The 25,880-nt window shown below is 40.6% G+C and overlaps 1 protein-coding gene across 3 annotated transcripts in view; it reads right to left on the reverse strand.

The window, feature by feature from the left end:
* The window catches only part of enox2 (ecto-NOX disulfide-thiol exchanger 2), a 197,808-nt gene that overhangs the window by 142,396 nt on the left and 29,532 nt on the right, over positions 1 to 25,880 (reverse strand). The window contains exon 2 of one of the 3 annotated variants that reach the window (XM_058076578.1): positions 18,653 to 18,734. The exons of 1 other annotated variant lie outside the window; for it this stretch is intronic. In XM_058076578.1, coding sequence (XP_057932561.1) covers positions 18,653 to 18,686 — 34 coding nt within the window. In that variant the 5' untranslated portion in view covers positions 18,687 to 18,734. Of the gene's footprint in view, positions 1 to 5,521; positions 6,128 to 18,652; positions 18,735 to 25,880 lie in introns of those variants that run through there. One more of the 3 variants, XM_058076579.1, reaches the window with a different exon arrangement.

Consider the following 25,880-nt stretch of genomic DNA (forward strand, 5'->3'; position numbering starts at 1 on the left):
AAAAAGAGTATAAATGTGACTATAGTCGTGTTTTGTCATGTCTACAGGGCTCTAATAATGCTTTGTTCATTTTAATCTGAAAAAAATCATTTGTCTACCCACCAACTATATGTGGTTTCTTAAGTTTTTATTATTTGCCGCTTTATTATTATTATTATTATATTTATTTATTACTGATTGATTGATTTTCTTTACTCTTGATTTGTTTATTTATTTTTCCATCTTATTTTGTGCAGAAAAATAAAAAAGTAAGATATTTGAGAACAGTGGAATGTTTTATCAGAGCTTTTCTTGTAGAAAATCTGAACCAAAGCACTGAAAAAGTTTGCATATTTTTCTGTTTTTAATAAATGCGTTTTTTTTGGAAAACCTGATGCGGCCCAGCCTTGCCCAGACCCTAGCTCCAGTGGCCCCCAGGTAAATTGAGTTTGAGACCCATGGTCAACAGTCAATAATGACTAAGTGTATTCTTCTGCAAAACCAGTGCTTCTCTATTTCTTGTCATGCCACCCACCCCCAATTTTTTTTTTTTTCGCTGTCACCTGATTTCAAATACTAGAGAAACCGATCATATTTACTCATGTATCTGTACTGTACAGACTGAACTTGAAACTGAAACCAGGAAAATGGAAGAAAATGTGTAGCATACAAGCGTATTCAAGAGTCAACTTGTATAATGGGTACTACAAATTTGTACATGTTAGTTGGTCTGCATTCAAATGAAAGCCTCTCGCTTTGACAGCCAATCACATTGGCCTGCCAACAAACTGCAACTGTAGTCACTCTTCTCCCCTAAATGGAAACTTTGTTTGAGCAAATATTTCTGTGGGAACAGATGAAGCCGACATCTGTACGGTATATTTAACATGGGGAAAAATACCATCACCGTTCGGAAAAATATGTACTCCGGTGATGAGCATAATCCAACGTCTTTTACTGTGCTGTATTGAAAGGGACTGTCAGCGGGTTCGACTTTGCCAGCGAGGCAGGCAGCGGCAGCGGCAGCCGCAATCCAGGCTGACGGCCGTCTCTCATGGAAGCTCCTGAACTTGCACTTGCTTTGGGTCCTTAGTTCCTATTTCAAGGTTCCCCGCATGGTTGCTTATCACCAAAGCGATTAAGGAATGAAGAGCTCTGTCAGTGATACGACTGGAGCGCCCCTCAACCTCCCCTACGCACTTCTTGTCATCAGGCTGCCAAGCTCTCTTAGCGACTCAGGCAGGACGGCTACAGCAAGCCCGATGGATCCTCAGAGGGATCTTCAACTCCACACTCCAGCTATTACACTTTCCTTCAACTGGTTGACGTTAGCAAGATGTTAGCACCAGCTCTTGTAATTCATTAGCAAAGCAATTGTACAACAGGATTGCTGCGGGGCATGCACAAGCGAGCAATAGGCGCAAGAATAAACAACAATCACGCTTTGGCATTAACATGCTAAGGAGATTAAAGAGTGGCGAGGCAAAAAGAAAACAATCAAATTATTACATCGACAGCCTTTGACTGCTGGCGTGTGAAGGGAAATGGAGTGCTCGGGCGAAAAGCAGAATTTACCGTCACTCACTGAAAATGTTTTACCTTACATACGGTGGATTTTACTCTAATTTCAAGAGGATTCAAGAAAAAACAGGTCCAGCTGCGGCAGTGCGCATTTGATCAATGGAAGAAGGCCAAAAGAGACCCAACTGAGTCATGTTCTTTCCAGCAACTTGGGAGAATCCTGACCGCGTCAAGCTGTTTACGCCACCGAGGCATTAAAACACACTGCAGATGCTACATTAGCAGACATTTAACGGCCTACCAAGGACTCGGCTGCAATGAGAACTTTGTGTTTAGTCAGTGGGGAAAAAAAAGGACTATCGCTTTACAAGAAAAACTGCCAATGTTCCATGAAAAACAGCTCCGAAACCTTAAAACAGTGTATCCCAAATTCATGACAATTCGGATATAGCTAAAAAAAATGGAAAAAAACAAGTATATCAAATAGCTGCTAGAACTCTCCATCACTTCCTCTTAAGACAACCTTTCACTTTGAAGACAAATAAATTCTAAAAGGTCGTTTTTAATTGTAGTGTCACTTCCGATCTTGGAATAATAAAAAGGGTTCCCATGCCGAATTGTTCGCTAAATATCTTCCCATCTTGCAGTCGATCTGTCAGTTCCAGTATATAAATCTATATTACTTTAATAGCACTATTTTGTTTTTTTACACGCTTTTTTGGTGTCATATGAACTTTAATGCTAACAAATTATTTGTCCGTGACAGTAGCAACGGTTACATGATTTTTTTCATCTTTCCGGATGGAAGCTTTCTGAAAACAATGGTATACATGGAAAGGAATATTCCTATCTCTTGTCTACATGCGCCGCTATTATCACAGAATACAGAATTAAAAAAAAACAACACAATAATCAGTGGGGCATGCGCAATAAAACATAAATGTCAACATCACATGATTTATCAAAGATGGAGAGTTTGTTTCACAGTTAGGACAGTTGCTATGCTTTTTTTAAAGCAGCAACTTGAAATCCGGCAAAAAATGACAGAGAAGAAGAGGCGTCGAGGACATGGGATTAATTTGAGATTTGTGTTGTGTTATTTGGATTGGCACTTTTCTCCCGTAATGAGGTGTATACAAAGGTTAAATTATTTCCATTTGAGCAAATTCAAGCGCAATATTTGGCCCCATGCATAATGAATTTGGAAATCCAAGGAAATACAGCTGGAATGGGTGCAGATTCTGGAAATTCTAGTAGGCTTTCTGTGCGGGTTATTTTGTGTAGCTGCTCTATAGGAGCCCACAACTCAATACAAAGTGTCAAACATGTAATGTATGTATGAGTGTAATAGCTGCACTTTAAGGTTAATTCCAGTTTGTTGTGGTAAGTGTTTATGAAATAGCGTGCTCTTAAAGTAAATGTGACAAGTGTAGTGTTACTGAGGGTATATTGGTGACCTTGTAAAATGACCACAAGTCACATTGCAAAGAAAGAAAATATGACAAAAAATCTTTCACATTGAAGTAACTGTCACACAAATGTGCTTTTTTTTTGCCATTTGTCCACATCACTTGTCTTATTAATCACGGACAGTTGCTTCCGCCAGAGTTTTTGGAAAACAAGTTGTCACTCATCAACCAATTAAAACTGGAGAGATTTTCCCCATGAAAAGCTGCCAAGTCTCCTGACGCCCGCTCTGCATTCAAGCCTTCATTTGTTCTGCGGCACTATCATCCTTTTGCCAGAGATGAAATATTCAAGACGTCTTTTCAAAGAAAGCAACTTTTTAAAAAGCACCACCCCCCATCTCCACTATCTCCTCTGCACCATTAACTACGAGCAAATAGATGCTGATTGATCACAAAAGATCTTGATGGAGCACTTTCTCCTCGTGTTGGTCGCACAAAAGCACTCTAGATTTCTTCACTGGGTTCTGATTTGGCGAACGAGAGAGTTTGATCATTGTGCACTTGATGCAATTTGGCAAGGAAGCACTTTTTAAGCCCATTTGTACAAGTAATAGCAATGAACTCCGCTGTGAGCTTTGATTACACTGAAAAGAGAGCAGCATTAAGTATTAAGGCAAATAGAAGACGTGAAAATTCAAGTATTTGGTTTGAGAGATCTGCGGCAAGCATATGGACGCCCCTGTGGGAATAAAAGGGTTGTGGGACATCTACTGTAGAGAGAAGCAGTAGGTAGTAAATCAAATGTAATCGGTTAAATTCAAGCATTTCTACTGAGAGACCTGCAGAAAGCATGGCCATTCTTATGGGACAACAAGGCTGTGGGATGTCTAATGTATTTGAACACTGAACAGTGAGAAGCACAAAGTATTATGAAGAGACCAAGCATGAACTCTCTTATGGGACAAAAAGGCAACGGGATGTCTTATCCTGATTAACATTCAAAAGTAAGAAGCAAGCATTTCTATTAAAAAAACATGCAGCAAGCATGAACACCCTTGTGGGACAACAAGGCTGTGGGACGTCTAATGTTGATTAACATTTAACAGTGAAGTATGAAGTGGAATGTCATCTGTTAAAAGTAAAGAGACCAAGCTTGAACTCTCTGATGGGACAAAAAGGCTGTGGGACGTCGGATGCTGATTAACATTCAGCGTGATCAACAATCTGTTAAATTCAAGTATTTCTTAAAATAAAACAACCAGCAAGAGATCAGGAAACAAGACTGTGGAGCGTCTGATGTAGACCAACACTGAACACATGAGATTGTACTAATAATTAAGTCAAATTTAAGCTTTTAATTCAATCACTTCTAATGCAAAACCTGCAGAAAACATGACCACCTTTAGTAGGACAACAAGACTGTGGAGCGTCTGATGTAGATCAACACTGAACACATGAGACTGTACTCCTAAATTAAGTCAAATTTAAGCTTTTAATTCAATCACTTGTACTGCAAAACCTGCAGAAAACATGACCACCTTTTGTAGAACAACAAGACTGTGGAGCGTCTGATGTAGATCAACACTGAACACGAGACTAATAATAATTAAGTCAAATTTAAGCTTTTAATTCAATCACTTGTACTGCAAAACCTGCAGAAAACATGACCACCTTTTGTAGGACAACAAGACTGTGGAGCGTCTGATGTAGATCAACACTGAACACATGAGATTGTACTAATAATTAAGTCAAATTTAAGCTTTTAATTCAATCACTTCTAATGCAAAACCTGCAAAAAACATGACCACCTTTAGTAGGACAGCAAGACTGTGGAGCGTCTGATGTAGATCAACACTGAACACATGAACTCTCTTATGGGATGAAAAGGCTGTGGGACGTCGGATGCTGATTAACATTCAGCAGGGCAAAGCACTAAGTATTATGTCAAACTGTTAAATTCAAGTATTTCTTAAAATAAAACAACCAGCAAGAGATCAGGAAACAAGACTGTGGAGCGTCTGATGTAGATCAACACTGAACACGAGACTAATAATAATGAAGTCAAATTTAAGCTTTTAATTCAATCACTTGTATTGCAAAACCTGCAGAAAACATGACCACTACCATTGGTAGGACAACAAGACTGTGGGACGTCTAATGTTGATTAACATTAAACAATTGCTAACTTGGTCCTACCAATCGTGGCTAGTTGTGCATAAATGAGTCAGGGATTTGAGCACTAAGCAGACCTTATGGGTGGGACAACGTGTAATAACACTGTGTCACCATGCAGGAAAGCGCATCTAAAATTTGCTATATTGAAGAAAAAAAAAATCTGAAATGATATTACTGCACAGAAAATCAAACGTGTTGGAAATGACTGATCATCATCCCACAGCAGCCATGAAGCCGGGGCAGCTGCTGGGTCCACGCCCGTAAGAGCACAACATATCCACACATGTATGCAAAAGCGTGGGGATCTGTCTTAGAACTTGAACCACATGAGCGATCACAAGGTCTACACAAGTCCTGCAGCAAAACAGACATTGTCAGCTACTCGTGTCTAAGCAGACCATTTAAAAAAAAAAACAACTAAAGTTGTGAAAATCTACCTGTGTACTGCAACAGAAACATTGTCCAAAGCGAGCTCCGACGTGAGGTTGTTCCTTCCCCCTCCTTCCAGTGCTGCAGCCTCCCCACTTGGACCCAATAAATCCCGGGATGGAGACGCGGTTCTTGTCACCCCTACTTTCCGCTCGCTGGACTGCAATGATGACAGCAGCCGCACCGACGATATATATACTATTTATTTATTATTATTATTATGAGTATGAAACCCCCCCTCCCTCCTCCTTCTCTCAACACGACGACGTGCGCGGGTTCGCGTCCGTCCACGGGTGTCAACATCCGCGGAGAAAGAGAGCGAGAGAAGTGGAGGACAGACGCAGGGACGGAGGGTCTTCACCGCGATACAAAGCCAGACTAAACTCTCCTCCTCCTCCTCCTCCCGTTCTTCTTCTTCAACTGGATCGGATGTGTGTGTGTGAGAGAGAGAGAGAGAGAGAGGATGTGGTTTGCGTGGAAGATGCCGGCCAATGAAGGAGCCACGAAAGAAGAGGGTGGCGTAATAAAAAAAAATAAAATAATAATAATAATAAACAAAAAGAACAATCCCTTTCAATAAAATACGTCTTCCATGGATGTATCCTATAAACCGTCGGGGAAAAAACAACAAAAATCAACATTCGACAACACACAAAAAAAAACTTTTGACACGCTTTGTTTGAAGTAGGTGTAATACCAAAACCTGCCAATAGGGGGATCAGCAGCATGCAGTTCAATGTTAAACATGCACTGACTGCATGTCTCCTATGTGTTATTTCACATTAATAAGGTTAAATCATGCATTGAGTAGTTATTAAAAACTAGTTCTTCGATTTATTCTTTATTTATTCTTCTAATTTCTATATTTTGTACTGTCATACTGTCTTGCACTGAAAATGGAGCTGCTGCAATTTCATTGTACTATATGTAAATGATAATAAGAGCATTCAGATTCTGATTCTTAAGTCTATTAAACACTAGTTAAGTCTATTAAATACTATCTTGGTGTTTGTTGTTAATACTACATGGATTTGTACTCGACACTGATTCTACGAATTCCATTTCTTATTAAGTGAGGCAGACTTTTTAGGGCGAGAGGTAGGGTACACCCTACATTAATACTGTGCTGGCCGTGGGTGCGAGTACAACTCCGTCTCATGGGCTACGCTGGCCTCGGCTCATTCATTCATTCATTTTCTACCACTTATTCTCACGAGGTTAGCGGGGGTACTGGAGCCTATCCCAGCTATCTTCAGGCGAGAGGCGGGGTACACCCTGGACTGGTGGCCAGCCAATCACAGGGCACATATAGACAAACAACCATTCACACTCACATTCATACCTATGGACAATTTGGAGTGGCTAATTAACCTAGCATGTTTTTGGAATGTGGGAGGAAACCGGAGTACCCGGAGAAATCCCACACATGCACGGGGAGAACATGCAAACTCCACACAGAGACGGAATTGAACCCGGGTCACCTAGCTGTGAGGCCTTCGCGCTAGCTAACCAGCCAGGCCTCGGCTCACATAATACACAATACAATACATTCATGTCATGGCAAGGTTTCCGATGCAATTAATTTCCTACGCACACAAATGTGGCCATGGGCGAGCGGGTGTCCTGTGGGTTTCACTTTTGGATTGCTGAGTCTTTGTATTTAATCTATTTTACAAATTGTGTTTGTTATCATTAAAAATGGAGCGGTTGCATTACAATGAGCGTGGGCATGGAATCGTGCCGGGCGCTAGACTCTTCCAAACGTGCCAAAAGAAGGGAACCGTGCGCTCACGCGAGCCAAACATACCATGCTTTAGGTGCTACGTGGGCCCAAGCCGTGTACGGCTGGCTTGGTGCAAGTAGACCCACACATTGACACCTTTGGCCAACTTGGGAGCCAAATTAGCAGATTATTAGCTGAATGCATGTTTTTGGAATGTGGGTGGAGGATGGAGTCGATGAAGAAAACCCACACACGCACGGGTAGAACATGCACACTCCACACAGAGACGTTACCTTAAAGAGTCAAGTCTGGTGCGCTAACTAACTACTTGGCCACGATGTGGCCCATCAGACATATTGTTGCTACAAAACAACACCTCTGCTTTGTTTGTCCAAGAAAAAAAAATGTTTTCCACAGGACTGAACGTCTTCCTGCATGCCAACTCTTAACCGTCCTAGTCCTAAACCACTGCACCCAAAGAGCGATCATGTGTCAAAACACACACCCAGACTGTGTTGCTGGTCTTATTTTTTTTTTTTCTGACAAATGCACTGCAATGTGGCGCCATCATTGAAGTAGTTGTAGTAGTATTTTTTATTTTTAAAAAAAGATTAAAGACACACCTTTTTAATCAGGCTTTTAACTAATATTTTTTAAACTTTTCTTGTGTTTTCATCTTTTTAGTCCTTTTTTATGCTTTTAGACTTTAGCTTTTAACTCCAGTGTTTCCTCAGGGGGGTCCTCCACACTGGGGGCTGTGTCGGGTCTGCTGAGGGGGTGCCATCCTTGGGTCCCTTCGACCCGGCCGGCTGGGGGTTCCTCCCTTTAATGTGGGGGTCCGGGTGCTGGTCCCCCGATGGCACGGCCTGCAGCTCCTCCCAGTGTGGACGGCCCCAAAGGTGGCGTTTCCTTGATCGTCATTGCCATGCCATGTCTCCCTACTGTGTGTGATTGTGTGTGTGTGTTGTGGGTGTGTTGCAAAAAGTTGCAAAACTGAGGCATCCACTGGTAGCAATAGTTGCCCTGTGTATGTGTATTGTTTACCTGTAGTGTGTTAAGTTGCTGTGTGATGCATAGAGAGTAGACTTTGTTGATTAGTTAGTCACTTGGTTGAAACACTTGATTCAGCCGTACCAAATTCTTTGGGGTCTCAACAAGTTTGGTGTGAACACAAAAAAGAAAAAAAAGTGTTGTTCAAGCACTTTTATAGACACAAGATGTGTGACTAAATGACATTGTGCGCTGCTGTCAGCTTGAATCATTTATTTATTGAACTGATTATCTACCTTAAGGGCTGATTTCAGCATAGACATGGTCACCTGATCAATGAAAATACCTAAAATCCAAGTTAGGAGTTAAAATCCAACGGCAGTGCCTGCAAACACAAACAGCCGCACTCACACACACACACACACACACACACACACACACACACACAGACAAACAATAAAATACAAATTCATCCAGTCAGGTCTTTTCTAAACTATGTGTGTGTTTTTACTGCTGCAATTTCCACAACGGAAAACTGCACAAAAATGCTGTTTCACTGACTGAGACAAATCAGGAAATGTGCTTGACAAACAAAATTTGCGAGAGATCGCCAGTTAACAGAAAGGAAAATGGGTTTGGAAAATTGCAATGCAGACAAAAAAAAAAGTAGCCTCATGCATTGAAAATAAGTAGTTGACCAGTTTTGACATGGAAATATAAAATAAGAAGAGGCCTGATTTAACTTTTAACCTCAGCTACTTTAATCACTACTACTGACCGTTGTAGCGTAAAAACTGCAATTCCCTCAGAAGGCCATTGCAGAGCAAGAAGCCAAATGAAACGAGGGTTACACTGCCTGCGAATGCATCACAGTCCATGTCAATGATTTCTCCATGAAACTCACATTTGATCTTGCAGAAAAAGTCCAATATTACAGAAGCTTTCGTTTGGGGTGATACTTTTAGCTTTGTTTGACAGGAAGCCAAAATGAAAGGAAATACAGCTAGAATAGGTGCTCATTCTGCAAAATCTAAAAACTTTTAGATGCTGGTTATTGTGTGTCGCTGCTCTATAGGGGACCACAACTCAATACAATCGGTTGGAAAAATGAGCATAATAAGTCCCCTTTAAGGATGGAAGAGGATTTTGCAAGTTCTGGCTTTCCCTTGGCGCTAATGCTACTAGCCATGACCTCCACTTCTAAAGGCTGGGCTGCACCGTGTTCATTTATGGAGTGGACCGGTGTTTACTGTATTTTCGCCACTATATGGCGCAATTATAGGTCTTTAATTTTCTCAAAAATCAACAATGCGCCTCATGTGTCCTTATGTCAGTACCAAAATCTGTAAAAATGTTGTGCTGTTGTGGTAAGCGCTCCACTTGATTTCATCATACGTACGCTGGCAGTGATAAAACAATCCGACAATATGAGGTAATGCTTACAGTACGTACAACGCTGCCCCAAATTTCGCCGCTACTGTGAAAAAATGAATGAAGAGCTAGCCATCATTCCAGGAGGCGAATTACGTCAGTATCTGTGAATGGATTGTGGATACTTCGGCTAAGTTATCCGCTTAACTGTTATCCGAATTTTGGCGAAAGCTGACATAATTGCTGAACAACCATCTTAAACTTAAAAAAAAACCTTAAACTGTATTATGGAAAGCAGGAAGTGAACAAATGTAACAGTTACTGATTGTAAAAGTACCAGATGGAGGGGTAGGATTCAATAAGCTTTGCTTCTTCCTACTCCTTTTGGACATGTGGAACCGGGAACCGATTATGTGATGCACTTAATTGTAATCTGATGCATGTTCAAATGAAATAAAACCATTACCATTAGCATTACCACCTGGCAACGAGATTGACTCTGACAATGATGAGAGGGAACCCGGCATGTTTGATGGCAAACTTCCCCAGGTGTTCAATTCAGATACAGAAAATGAGGACTTTGATGTATTTGTGGGAGAAGATTCTAGAATAAATTTCAACTAAACTCACTATTTTGCTTCCGTTGCCTTTTTTTTTATGTAGACCATGTACTGCTCAGGGGTTAGCACATACAGTAGTTCACCCCGGAACTATTAAAGTTGATGGTGTGGCCACATGTGTGGATACATGTGTGAGTTGCAGAAAATACTGTATTTTCACTTCTTGTTCCTTACTTTTTTTTTTTTTTTTTTGGGTGGGGCAAATATATGAAACATTACAGTGTATTTCTTACATCAATCAAAATATAACTTTCCATTATTTACATTTGTATTCAACTATCTGATCACAAGCCCAAAAGGAGTAGGCTGAAGCAAAAGCTTATAAATGCCTACCCCTTTTTGCAAGATATAATCATGTTCATGCCACAGTCTTGTTTTCCCCTGTTATTATTATCATTGTAATATTATTATTGTTATTATCATAATTATCACTATTGTTATAATCTTTATCATTATTACCATTATTATTGTTATTATTATCACAATTATTATAATCATCATTAATATTAATTAATTTTCATCATTATAATTGTAACAATTTTTTTGATTTTTTTAAATTTAATTTTATTTATATTCATTCATTCATCTTCTACCGCTTTTTCCCCACGAGGGTCGCGGGGGTGCTGGAGACTATCCCAGCTGTCTTGGGGCGAGAGGCGGGGTACACCCTGGACTGGTGGCCAGCCAATCACAGGGCACATATAGACAAACAACCATTCACACTCACATTCATACCTATGGACAATTTGGAGTGGCCAATTAACCTAGCATGTTTTTGGAATGTGGGAGGAAACCGGAGTACCCGGAGAAAACCCACGCGTGCACGGGGAGAACATGCAAACTCCACACAGAGATGGCAGAGGGTGGAATTGAACCCTGGTCTATTTGATTTATATTTTATATAGACATATATTTTATTTATTTTATTATTTTACTGAATGTATACTTTGTGGGAAACCAGTAGGCCCTCCGCATCGTCCAGTGTAGTGTGTAGTGATACCCCTCCAGTAAAAAGAAAAGAATTCCTTCTCCCTTCCTGCCATTCATAAATCACCAGGTTCAGGCATAGTCTTATGCAAAGTCAAAGGGAAAGAGGGGGTCAAACCACTTGCTGAACGGCAAAGCTAACCCCCTTCGTCATGCCGCTGAGACAACCTATTGAATCCATCCGGTGTGCATTCTTGAAAAGATTTCACAGGAAGCCCACACTCTTCTAAATATACTGTACACACACCAACAGCCACGGAATCAAAGCCAGTGTTTCTGGGCTTAAACTGTTATTCCATGCTATGTTACCGACAGAATGCCTTGGAAACACTTCAGACGCATCGCGACACAACGTGGGGGACCCCGTCTGACACATTTGGACCGCAGCCTCAAAGGATGATGTTTTTTTTTTTTTGGCTGGACGAGGGTGTATTATCTGCCTGCCGTTGAAGAGATTAACTGAGGGGAAACGAGAAACACACGCTTCAAGTTAACGAAGAGCGTTAACGAAGCTTCATCAGGCTGGAGTGATTTATTATCTGCTTTAAAGATATGTCTAAGACAAAAAATGCAAAGCCGACAGCTGGTGGCGTGTGTGTTTTAATCAGAAAAGGCTTGTCATAAATAAAAGGCTATGTTTTGCAGCAGGAAAATTCAATTACCCCTGTCAGCCAGCAGTAATGAGTAACAGCCAGTGCATGCACTCATTCAATTCCAGTGGCCCCCGGGAACCAATGTCTGGATTTTGTTTTAACAACGCCATCTCTCTCTCTCTCACTCTCTCACTGTCACTCTCTCTCTCACTCTCTTTCTGGCCTGTTAAGTGTAGCAAAAACAGTCCAATACAACACTAATTTGACTCTGTGTGCCTCCGCAGATGAAAGCTTGCTTTTATGGTTCATCTGTGTGTCTGGTGGTGGTACCACCATCCGCTACCCCCCCCCCCCCCCCCCTTCTTTTATCATATGTCAAATATAGCACCTGGCTTGAAAGCAGGGTTGATACACTGATGTCAGCATTTTTTTTTTTTTAAAAAGGGGGAATACACAAAAACAAAAGATGCTTCAGAGCTTTGTGATACATTAAGGTACATCACACTTTACACTTGCATGGTTCTACTCTGAAAAGGAGTAGGAAGAAGCAGAGCTTATTCAATCCTACACCCAAGTGTCTAATTCTATCCTGGCTGCTCAGTACAACATGGCTAAAGTGACAATAGACCGCTTTTTCCTCACGAGGGTTGCGGGGGTGCTGGAGCCAATTTCAGCTGTCTTTGGGCGAGAGGTGGGGTACACCCTGGACTGGTGGCCAGCCAATCACAGGGCACATATAGACAAACAACCATTCACACTCACATTTTTGGAATGTGGGAGGAAACCGGAGTACCCGGAGAAAACCCACGCATGCACGGGGAGAACATGCAAACTCTACACAGAGATGGCAGAGGGTGGAATTGAACCCTGTGAGGTCTGCGTGCTAACCACTAGACCGCCGTGCCGCCTGACAATAGACAGACAATTGTAATTCCAGAAGAGTCAGTTGTGTTCCGTCTCCAAATGAAGTCCTCTCATATCACAGGCACGCATCATCAGAGTAGTTTTACTATATTGCGGTTAGCTAATTTTTACACTTTTATGGACTGCTAAGACGTTAAAACCCAAGATGCATTAAAAATGGGTTACTTTATTGGTTTAGTATTTTGTGCTGTTTTATTATAGCAATAATGTTCACTTTTTTACACTTGTATGAAAGACAATATGAATGTTGCTACTTAAAATATTGCCGACTTGTCTTGTTTTATGAACTGCGTTCTACAACCCGCTATTGTATAAAAAATATGCACTTCAGATGTTCATATCTTGTATAAATGTCTTCCCTTTTGATTCATGTGATTAAGTTCATTATGACATTTTTGCAGAGCTGTTAGAAATGAGAATTAATTAAGTATCTATCAAATACATTCATTCATTCATTTTCTACCGCTTATCATCACGAGGGCTGCGGGGGTGCTGGAGCCTATCCCAGCTGTCTTCGGGTGAGAGGTGGGGTACACCCTGGACTGGTGGCCAGCCAATCACAGGGCACATATAGACAAACAACCATTCACACTAAAAATTTATTCTATTAAATACACACTACCTCAATTGTTTATGAATTAAAGATGTTTAATAAGGTTGTTATTTTTATATTATTTTGTCTTAGTTTTGTAGTCATAGTTAAGCGGTGAGGTTATGAGGTTAAGCGGTATAGACCGATCCCGTCTACCGATCTACCGATCTACCGTCTACCGATCATGCCACAAAAAACGTCTCACTGAAGTGCAACTTTAGATTGGTGCGGCATTTGGGGGGGGGGGGGGGGGGGGGGGGGGGGGCGAACACTTGACTGGCGATGTGATCATCCGTCAGGCCCCGGTCCCAACCCACTGTACTTGCAAGTGTGTGCAAAATTTGGCCATGAGTACCGCCTTAGTAGAGCTTTGGGAGGATGCAGGCAGTGTTGGGCTACAGACGACATCAGGAATTAAGGTTACACTGTAGTTCCCACATGAAAACAGAATCATACATCCATTTGACCCACTTTGGTCTCATTGGACGCTTAATACGTTTGTTGCTTTAACAGGCAAAAGCTCTCATTTGAATGAATAATTCAGAATGAATTACTGCATATTACATGGAAGCACGGCCTCATCTTTGACTACCATGCTTAAATTTTAAGAGGGCAACGATCATGTACTTTATTCATTTCCTTTTTTCACCAGAGGATTTATCCTACTTGCCTTTTAAGAAGGAGTCATCTGCCAAATCACACCGGTTAGACTTGACTTAAGTATGGAAGACACGGCGCTGTGTCAATATCATCGTTCTTGCGAAACAATGATGATATTTAGGACAGCGGTCGTCTAAAACCAACTGCCGTGTTATTGTCCATTTTAAGATGAATGAATACTCAAGTTAAAAATGTCACTGGCTCCATGAAGAAAAGCACCCATGCATCAAGGAGTGTCTTTTGGGTTCCTGCGTGTTCTACATTTGACCTCTTCCTTATAGCGCCCCCCCCCCCCCTTCCCTCCCTGCATGCTGACGGATGATAAACAGGGAAAGGTTGAGGTGACTCCCCAGCTTAAGTCACATCTGATTAAAAGAGCTTTGTCGTGTCCGGCATAGCGGCCAACTACTCGATCTGAGGTGAAATTTAACGAGTCGTGCGACACTAACAAGGCATCGTAAAACATAACTAGTAGTTAATGTGTTTTCAACTGCGGCACCGTGTTTGCCATACTTATTTTACGACGTGAGACGGAGAGAGAAGGAAACTTTCCAACTATGGTGGCGGCAGCATCTGTTCTGGAAAACATGGATTAGGCGAAATCCAAAAGGAGGCCAGCCCTGTTTAGAGGAGGTCTTCTTCTCCCTGAGCATGAATATTGATGAAAATGGCTCTCAAACACCTTGAGTGCTAAACAACTGTTAACCCTTGCGATGTTGCATCGCTGCCCCTTAGACGGTCGACAGCTAGCGTTGTCACGGGATATTGCAGCATTATTAAGCTGTATTCAAAGCTGCCATACAAACAAAGGGGAAAGACTAGCAAGCACCGTGCTGTCATTTGGCACCATACTGTCCAAGCAATCTATTAGTTTTTGCTTGATAACCAAATACGACCATCTGGTCATCAGCTGTTGAGAGCAGGGCTGGAAGGCGAGAATATGGCCATTGAAGTCGCGTGCAGAGGATGTTGATTATTTCTCCATAGGAAATTATGTACTGTCCATAGGAATAACCAATTCCAATGTCATTGGAATTTTACTTTTGAAGTATGTTTTACTTAATTTATTAATCTGCAGATGAATAAGTTAAGTAAAATATATTTAAAGTATGTAAGTTAAAAAAGTAGTAAAAACCCAGAAATCAGAAAAAAGTTGCATATATCTGATCCACATTTTTTTCACTTCTGATTCCGAGAACAGAATGTGAATATCCACCGATATCACCTCGTACATCGGTACGGGACAAAAAATTACAAAATGTAAAAAATTCAACAAAAAACAAACAAAAACAAAAAAAAACCTTAAACTGTATTATGGAAAGCAGGAAGTGAACAAATGTAACAGTTACTGATTGTAAAAGTACCAGATGGATTTGTATTTCCGTTGTTTACCACAAGGAAGTGACAAAACCCCACCTGACAACATCATTCCGCCCAATACGACTGGCCGAGAAACAGGAGTTCAGAACATTCATAGAGAAAATCTTCCATCCCAAGTCGGCATACAAATGAAGCTGTAATTGGTAAGAAGAGAAAGCTCACCATCTCCACTTATCTCGTAGACAGACCTGAGATGAATACAAAAATGCTGTGCGTTCACCAGAGGAGGAAAGAAAAGTGACAGGCAGATAATTAAAGCTGACCCACCGAAGGCAAACAGAGAGGAAAGTGTATGGTATTAAAAAAAAAAAAAATGCGAGAAGAAAGCGCGAGCGGAGCAGACAAGCAGGGAGGAGAAGGAGGAGGAGGAGGAGGAGAAAAGGCCAAGTGTATCAGGCTGAGCGCTCATTATCACCAGCATATTGTGCTGCGTAAGAGTAATGGCAGAGGACGCAGCCATCTCACAGCCACCAACAAAAAAATAAAAGGCCAGCTTTTATAGCCTTGCTCCTCATTTTTTAAACTGTCCTGCAGTGTTGGAGCCGTTTTTGTTTCTTCTTGAAGCACAATTCATGTCGAGTAGAGAGAACCCATGCTCAAAGGCGACAATGATCATTCAAAGCAACCACTGTGAGATGGCACTGCTCTTTCCTCTCTTACAGTGGAGGCTCCCAATTTACACCTCTATTAACACTAAGGATCGACCGATATATCGGGACGATATTTGAATCCTTTACTTGAATCGGTATCGGCTGATACGCGCGTGGGTGCGCTCTCTCCGAGCATTCACTGCACCGAGCGTCTCACTGCGGAGGAGCACATCCATGCCAGATAGAACTTAAACTACGACAAAAATGCTTTGCACATGGTTGAATATTTATCCCTTTTAAAGGGAAAAATATTTGTTTAAACTTGAGACCTGGAATATTTGTTATCATTATCATTTTTTGCAAGTAAATTGAGGGAGAAAAAAACAGTATCGGCCATAAATATCAGCCCAAGCGAAATCAGCCATCGGCAAAGTGATGGAAAAAAATCGGTATCGGCCCGAAGAAAACCATATCGGTCGTTCCCTAATTAACACGCATGTGTGCCAACAAACGCATGCCTCTCTTATTCGTGCTGTGGGTAACCCCCTTATGTATTTGGCTTATGGCTTATTACTTACACATGATGGCAGTCGTTAAATTAGAATTATTATGAGCGGTCAGCATCAAGCTGAATTATACACCTTTGCATGTGCTTTAAAATGTTAATATATTCTGGTTCTTTGCGTTGAATTGTATTTCGGGTGTTCTAAGAATTCATGAGAACATTCATTCGCATGAGCCCCACTCTCGCCCACATCCGCACGAGCATGCTAAACTAACCAACTAACCAACTTCTGCCGGTATTCCTCGCCATTTCATTTCATTCTGTTTAGGGGGCTGTTTGCCGGGGAAGTACCCCCACCACACCCCACACCCCACACGAACGTTCCTTCTCCTCATGATGACAACGTTCATTCACGTTATGTCCATTTCCATCCATCTTCTATGCTGCTTATCCTCACAAGGGTCACTATTATGCTGGAGCCTATCCCAACTGTCTTCAGGTGAAAGGCGGGGTACACCCTGGACTGGTGGCCAGCCAATCACAGGGCATATATAGACAAACAACCATTCACACTCACATTCACACCTATAATTTGGAGTGGCCAATTAACCTAGCATGTTTTTGGCATGTGGGTGATGATGCAACTGTACAATAGAGGAGATCATGTCTGGTGCATGTTTCATTCTTTTGAAAAATGTTTTTTTCTCATTTTAAGCATTACACAGGACTTTCCTGTCCCACGTGGCGGTGTTGCATCAAAGTTTTTGGAAACTTGGCTACCTATTTATGCTGAGTAGATCATGTACCTGGCCGGACCTGAGGGGAAGCTGAAATTGCTCCTGGATGGATTAACACCAGGTTATATATTCTTCTTTGCAAACCTTGCAAAAGTCAACATAAGGTATCCCTAGCGACGCAGGTCGAGCTCACATGGCTATGTTTGTTTGAACAGAATAGAAATCTGGCAACAGAAGAGGCCGAGCCTCACTGGGGAACACATCAACATGCACAAACTATTAACAGGAGCATTAACTCAAACACAAGTGCCAGGATGGGGTCTTTGTGGCAGTGCTTCCTGTGGCCGTAGGCTAGGGCACCTCTCCATGTGGATGAACTGGATATGTGTTTTTATGCACTTACACCCTCAGTGCTCTGACATGCCTTTATATGACAAAATCACAGGAATACCGTTCTATAACTATAAAACTATAAAATCAATCTTCACTCGCTAAATGTACTGCAAAAAAGGCCAGTAAGGATAATTCATAATGCCGCCTACAGAGAACATACTAACTCCTTATTTCTAAAATCACAAATACTTCAACTTGCTGATATAGTTCATCTTCAAACAGCTAAAATAATGCATAAGGCTAAAAATAACCAATTAGCTAAAAATGTCATCCAATACTTCTCTACAAGAGAGGAGAAATATGATCTCAGGGAAGAACTACATTTGAAACACTTATATGCTAGGACTACGTTAAAAAGGCAAAAAATTAAAAAAATGTAAAAAAAACCTTAAACTGTAGTGCGGAAAGCAGGAAGTGAACAAATGTAACGGTTACTGATTGTACCAGATGGAGGGGTAGGATTTAATAAGCTTTGCTTCTACCTACTCCTTTTGGACATGTGGAACTGTGAACTGATTATGTGATGCATTCAATTGTAATCTGATGCATGTTCAAATGAAATTAAACCATTAACATTATTTTGACCCAGCATTTGGGTTGAATATTTCAACTCATCTACTGGGTTAAAATGAACTAACCCAATGTTGGGCTTATAAGTGATTCATTTTCAACCCAGACTTTTTTTTTTACTAAATACGTACCTCCGCCCCACGCTGTTGAGGAATAGCGCTTGAGAAACATTGAATTTGACATATTTCGGTATATCTTTGACATCACAAACATATTTTGAAGTACAAATACATGACAGTAGTTCAAAAGTGAAGACACAGGTGTCGCATTGCAATAAGCAACAATATACCGTATAGTATACATTTATCAAAATACAGTAGATATCCAAGCAGTGCAGGGTGATGACTGCCCAGCAGCTTGGATCAGCAAAGCTCCAATCAGATGACTCCAGACTGTTGACTGTTGACTATGTCAACATGGCGGCCCCGTCACTCATGAAAGGAGCGCAGTTTTCACTCAAAGCTAAGCCGCAGCGCAAACATCCCCCACACGGTTGCCTCTTACCTGCGACTCTGCTGGCTCTGTAGTCTTTGTACATGGCAGACACACCGCCCTCTTGTTGGATTCCAGCTTCTTTGGCTTGCTTCTAAAAAAGACAACAAATGTCTGATGAGTCGCTGTTTGCTCAGCTCATAGAAGACGCCACCGAGATAGGCGCCCGACTCTGCAACACAGTGTATACATCCCGAGAGTCACGGCGAAGACGCCCGACTGTCACAATAAAAAGGGCTTTGCCTTGTGAGAAGACAAAAGAGAATATAATTCATCGGCTCCTCCAAAAGGCACGACCTCCCTTGCTATGTGGAGCAGAAGCTCATCCGAGTCAGGAGGGCTCCGAGGCCCCCACTGACGGTGCTATTAGCACTCCAAGCTGAGTGGGGGTCAGTGAAGGGAAAATACAAAACTGTCTGGCACAAGAATACTGTAATGCATTTCATTCCACCAAGAGGGCCCCAAAGGGTGACATGATGACTGCGGTAATTGGCTTTCTCTGGCTATGATAATCTGCATCAGTCATAGCATGCCAACACAGTTCTCAGGCCACTAAGAAGGTCGCAGTGATCCTCAGACCTCGTCCCACTCTGCCGGCAGCAGGCCCACGACTGGTACTGAAAAAATGAATTAACATGCACGAAGCAAGCGCACACTGCTTTATACCAGCCGCAAAGGTCCCGCTTTAGACTATTTTTCACCATTTTAAATACGTCTCAGAAGGTCCCGCAAAACCGTGCAGCACAACATCTACCCTTGAAGCTGGAATTTAGACAATTTAAAAGTTCTTTTAGTAAGCCCTACTGGGAACAAACTGTTTTGTGTGTCTGTAGTTGAAATGCTAATGTTTGCCGCATTAGCATTAGCAGAGTGTGTCTCCAAGAAGCGGGATTTTGTACATAACGCACTTTTTCCATAATCAAAGTTGGATTTTTATACGCCTCACCTTTTGTATGATTTGGTTTTCCTCACAATTAGTCAAAATTGAATTTGTTTCCGTACAGGATTAAACTCGTTTGTGATGAAATCGAGTGCCCAACCAAATGTGTTGGTGACTCACTGTTTGTGCATTTTTACTGAGTGCAGTCGCAAAGTAAACAGCCATGGGGCCAAATAAAGTTGCAAGTGCCAGAAATACAGGGCTCGACAATAACGATGTACCGATGACCCGGGGCAAGTTAAAACAAAATTGGGGCAAGTAAATCCAATCAGTGATATTCCCGTCGGGCAAGTGCACTTTGGCATGCCATACTGCCAAGAGTTTTTTTTTTTTTTTATGCGGTTCTTGTTGGATGTTGGTAAAACACGGACTGCGTAATTCCGGTGGTAATTTGCAAACCAATCCTTGCAAATCTTGAAATGGACCAATCAGAATCGTTTATTTAGACCGTGGTCCACAGTCCGCGTTTTACCCACACCCGTTCTTGTTCGCAATCAACCAATAAACGATCGTTTGACTAGGAAAACATCTATCATGGCGTCCCTGCCAACATGGTCTAATTCTTCAACAACTCATTTATGACTCATGTAATTTACTATTTAATAAGAACAATGTTTATTCAATCAGGAATGTACTTTTATTTATCAAAGCAAAGTGCCTTGACAGTCTCTTGACAATCCAGATTTCCATGCAACGTCATGATCTATGTAGGAAAACAACCACAAGAAATGATCATCATTTCATCTTTATTTGAGATTCTCATGTGATGCCACAAAAATGAGATGATATCATTATGGCAGTCTTTTCATTTTACATGGGGCAAGTTGGGGCAAGTAGTTCTCACCTTAAGGATTCCCCATGGGCAAGTCATTTTTGTTTTTAATGTAGAGCCCTGAAATGTGGTCCAAAAGTTTAGAAACACTATAGAATTTGATCCCGCCAGGATGTACAGGAAGTCGGCATCGACAATGAGTTCCATCCATTCACATTATGGTCCGAACACCAGCCCTCTTGAAGCTGCAATGTTTATTATTTTACATTGTTTTTGACAGCTATTCTCAATAAAAAAATTTATTTGTATTAAAATTGGGTGCATTGGATTTACATTATTTCCTGTGGGAAAAATTGTGTCTGGTTTCGTCAACCCTTTTTCAACCAATTCCATTTTTGTATCCAGTTGAGGAGGACCGCAAACAAGATACGAATACAAGACATTTAAATAAAACAGTACAGGAAGAAGGCAAAACTACTACCACATACACTTTCACACGTTCATCTCTCCCTATAAAAAAAGGTATTAAATAGGATTAAATAAGATCAGCTTCTTCCTACTCTTGTTGAAGTGACTCAGTGTAAACGTGATGTTCTGCATTGTAACTGTTAAGCATTTCTGCATGTATTTGAGCACATTACTCATCTTGATGAATGGACGAGGCAGGACACCCATGTCATGCTGTGATGAGAGGAGCCCCCCCCCCCACTCTGTTAGAAGAGGCTTGTCGGAGAGTCAAGCGGCCCCTCTAGTGATGGAGTGAAATAGCACCCCATCACGGCTCCCAGTAGGCCCATTCATCTTCAGTCTCCACAGCGCGGACTGCGAGAACTCAAGGAACTCTGCGGTGTCGGATTAATCATACCAACTTCACAAGAATCCATCTGAAGACTTAAGAGGCGGCTCTTGTATACCTGTTCTTCAAAGTACCGCTCCCTTTGCCTGCATCGTCACCGTGACAGAGTGCCTTATCGCCCACACAAGGGTAAAGAAAAGAGGGCTGGCTGTTCTTCTCAAGCATATTCCCAACATGTTTATTCTCCTGCATCATACATATGATTACATATAGACTTGCATACTTTGTATTGTACATGTACGCAATAAGAGCCAAAACCTTTGCAGGGTGCAGGAAATGGTAATGGTCATGATATAATTTCATTTGAACATGCATCAGATTACAATTGAATGCATCCCATAATCAGTTCCCAGTTCCACATGTCCAAAAGGAGTAGGAAGAAGCAAAGCTTATTAAATCCTACCCCTCCATCTGGTACTTTTACAATCAGTAACTGTTATATTTGTTCACTTCCTGCTTTCCTAATATAGTCTAATTTTTTTTTTTGTTATTATTATTTTGTATTTTTATTGATTAAATCAAAGTGAGAAGCAATTGCAACAATAGCAAACAATATATTGTATTTATGTATAATTAATTCATGACCCATTGCATAATATACAATTTATCATGCATTTATTTATACATTATGCTGTAGTGTTTCATGATACTTACTTTATTAATACATTTTTTAAGCCCGTAATCATTAACTAATTGTAAAAAAAACAACCTTAAACAGTACTATGGAAAGCAGGAAGTGAACAAATGTAAGAGTTAGTGATTGTAAAAGTACCAGATGGAGGGGTAGGATTTAATAAGCTTTGCTTCTTCCTACTCCTTTTGGACATGTGGAACTGTGAACTGATTATGGGATGCATTCAATTGTAATCTGATGCATGTTCAAATGAAATAAAACCATTAGCATTAATTTATTTCTTTATATATCATTATATATATATATATCATCATGTTAGTGTATTTTTATCACTACATAAGCTACCGATCTACTGCTACACATTCTCTCTGTTATTTTCTCTCCTAATTAGAAAGTTTTTCCCATACATTTATCCGTAGCGGCCCACCACCGAAGTATTTGGACCGCCACAAATAGATTTGGCACTACCCTCGTTCATAAACACGTTATAATTTGACCGTGTGTGAAAGCAGCTTCTCGTGACAACGCTGTAGACGCCTCATATGCTCATGGGCTGCCAGAAAATAATAAGACGCAGCAGGAGGGATCCGTGCTGCCAACTTTGTGGGTATTTAGACCCATTTAGATTGTCTTTTTCAAAACAAGTGACAAATCTAACAAGTGTCTTGTTGGACACTTTTGGATTTGACATGTATGATCTAAAGCAAAGATCAATTATACTACTAGAAATCTAAACTAGTACATTATGTTTATGACTATTTTCATTAATATGAGTATTTGTTTATGTTTTACACATATAGTGTCCCCTTGCAGGGGATCGGTTCTCAAAATAGCCCGGAATAAGTAGAATCTGCGATTTAGCCAACCTTGTTTACGGTTATTATAGACGTTTTAAAGCTCTAATACACTTTATACAATACACTTCATATACTTTTATCAGACAAGCATTACCATTTTCTCACATTTTTAACCCTCAAAGTTCAAATTTCATTGGAATTTTAATGATCAATTTATTAGTTTGGACAAAAAATTTTAAGTGACCACGGGCATTCAATCCTCTGCTGCCCTTCGTCCCGGTTGTAGCATTAGTTAGTTGTAGCATTTTTGTATCCTTGTTCAAACATATCGCTTCTGCCATCCTCTTCCTCCTCGAAGCAAAGATGCATTTAAGTGGTTAGCTGCTGCATCTTCTTATTCTATTGTTTATTGACGGTGAGCAAGCAGCACAGGCATTTAGTTACAGTAGTTCACCGATAGATCGCTATAATACACCATAATGATGCAGAAAACTGCACTTCCAAAAATCAGGTTAACAGTGACTCCACGGACTGCGATGTAGCAAGGGAACACTATATAGCAACCGTTCATAAATAAAGTGGCAATAAAAACAATTTCACATTATTGCTCATTAGTAGTGTAGACAACCTGAGTACCGGTAATATGTCAAAATAGCTACGTAGCATTTGTGAGACACACAGTTCATGTATTGCGTTCAGTTAGCATTTGCTATCAAACATTACCAATATGATGATGCAAAACACAATGCAGCTCAAATCAACAATCAACATATTTTAAAAGTTTCGGCATTGGGGACATTTTCAATTCATCCTGAACTAATGAAGACCTGGTGTTAAGGACACAAAGCAAAGCCATAAAAAATACAGTTTTTCTATATCTCTAGCCTCTACAAGTGAACGGATACCTTTTGTTATAGAAATAGGCATCTTACTGCTGAGTTCATCTGTAATCGGAACAACAGAAGTTGCATCTCCGTGTGTAGCTTGAGACGTCTGTTTACCATTTAATCTTTGCCGCGGGGGAGCAACAGCGAATCAGGAGGGAAGCATAATGTCAGCTGACTGATGTCATACGGCATCTACAAAGTGACGTTTATGTGGATGACCCAAACCACCGTAACAATCGACAATCGGTAGCTTGTGATCGACATCATGGGAACCCCTCATCTAAAAGCGCTCACACCGTCATCGCTTGTGACGTTAACCTTTAGATGCATAAGTGGGTCAAAAATGACCCGGTCAGGTTGTTTTCTTGAAATAGCTTCGTAAAGAAAATTTTGTATCATTTCATATTCCAGGTATTCCGCAAAAAACATGTTTTTGGTATCATGCCGTTCACATTTTTAACTTATCTTTTATACATTTTAAGCCATTTTTGTTTTTGTGTTACTACCCCAACCTTCCATAAGTGAGTCAAAAATGACCCGGTCAGGTTGTTTTCTTGAAATATCTTCGTAAAGAAATTTTTTTATCATTTCATATTCCAGGTATTCCTAAAAAAACATGTTTTTGATATCATGCCGTTCACATTTTTAACTTATCTTTTATACATTTTAAGAAATTTTTGTTTCTGTGTTACTACCCCAACCTTCCATAAGTGGGTCAAAAATGACCCGGTCAGGTTGTTTTCTTGAAATATATTTGTAACGAAAAATTGTTATCATTTCTTATTCCAGGTATTCCTCAAAAATCATATTTTTGATATCATGCCATTGACATTTTTAACTTACCTTTATGCAACACACAATGGACCCTCACATTTTCTATTGTTGTATGGGGTCATTTACTTTTTCAAAGATGGTAAAAAATGAAGATGTTTCTAACATGAAATCATTCTTGTGTGGTCCTAAATATAATATTAAATATCATACAAGTGATTATTCCTAACCAAAATGGCAAATTTGGCATAAAAAATGCATTGATTCTAGTATGGGTGATTTTTGAGCCACTTATGGAAGAGTGGAGGATCCAGTCACTCGTGCATCTGAGGGTTAACAGAAAACAGTTCATATGTATTTTTGTTTTGTTTTCATGTTTTTGGTTCACTTTCAGTCTCCTCCTGCAGCGACCATGAAAATTCATGCAAATTGGATGATGTCATCATCTAGTCCCCCAACAGTAATCATGAGATGTTCCTTAATGTAACATGTTAATCGTGTCTGAAACCAATAAAGCCATGACCGTGAAGCATGTACATAATATAAGGTACCCATATCTCTTGAACAATTATGCCTTGGGTTTATTTGTTGTAAATGTTCACATCCCTGCATTCATATAGCCAATATCAAAACAGATAAGACATTTTGATTATGGGGATATTGTAAAATCTGCATCTGTGCCAACTGGGAGGCTACCTGTCACAATCCATGTTGCTCAAAGTATGTAATGTTCAGGACACGGAGGCCAGAGGGGGCTGAGAAGGATGGGGGCGAAGGGGGTCACGTAAGCACTGGCAGAAAAATGCTGAGCACAAAAACAATTTTACATAGCTAGAGGACAAATAGAGTACAATTCCTTATCTTGAAATAAGAATACACTGAGGGGAAAACAACTTTCTGAAGGTGGAAAAGACCCAAATCCACATTGCATACAATACCGACTTCTCCCGTTCCACACACGTTTTTCCACTCTGTAGCACCTAATTGGCTAAACTAAGCTAATTGTTATACAGATGCTTTTCCACTTGCAAAAGCACTCAAGGGCCACTTTAGCTTTTTAGATGCACACTTACACTAGACCGTTCGTACCCTGCTGGACTTGGGGGAGATCCCCCCCTCCCTCCCCTGATCCCTGCTGGCATGCACTCACACAAGCATTCACGCTACTGCTCGTTTGCCTGTCTCATCACTTCCAATTCTGTTGCTTTACTGCAATTTCCCTGGCTTCTGCATTATTATGAGTTCTTCTACAAATGACAAATACAATGTTATCCTGGATGCTGCTGTAATACGCAACACCTCGGTTTGCATATCACACCCTCGTTATATCACTTATTTTTTCAAATTCAAAAATCAATAAATGATCAGTGATATTGGAAAACATTGACAGACAGGTTATATGTAGTATTCTGGTCACTCAGCATGACACAAAACATTGAGGAGACAAGACATGACATAGCTGCATGGAGTTAGACATGTCCACAACGTTATCCACCTGTTCTGTGTGGAAGTGGTAATTTTTTGACTTTTTTGCATTTAAATAATACATGCAAATAAATGCAAAGAAGTCAAAAAATTACCAC

The sequence above is a fragment of the Doryrhamphus excisus genome, chromosome 6 (genome assembly GCF_030265055.1).
Source record: "Doryrhamphus excisus isolate RoL2022-K1 chromosome 6, RoL_Dexc_1.0, whole genome shotgun sequence".
Taxonomy (NCBI): Eukaryota; Metazoa; Chordata; class Actinopteri; order Syngnathiformes; family Syngnathidae; genus Doryrhamphus; species Doryrhamphus excisus.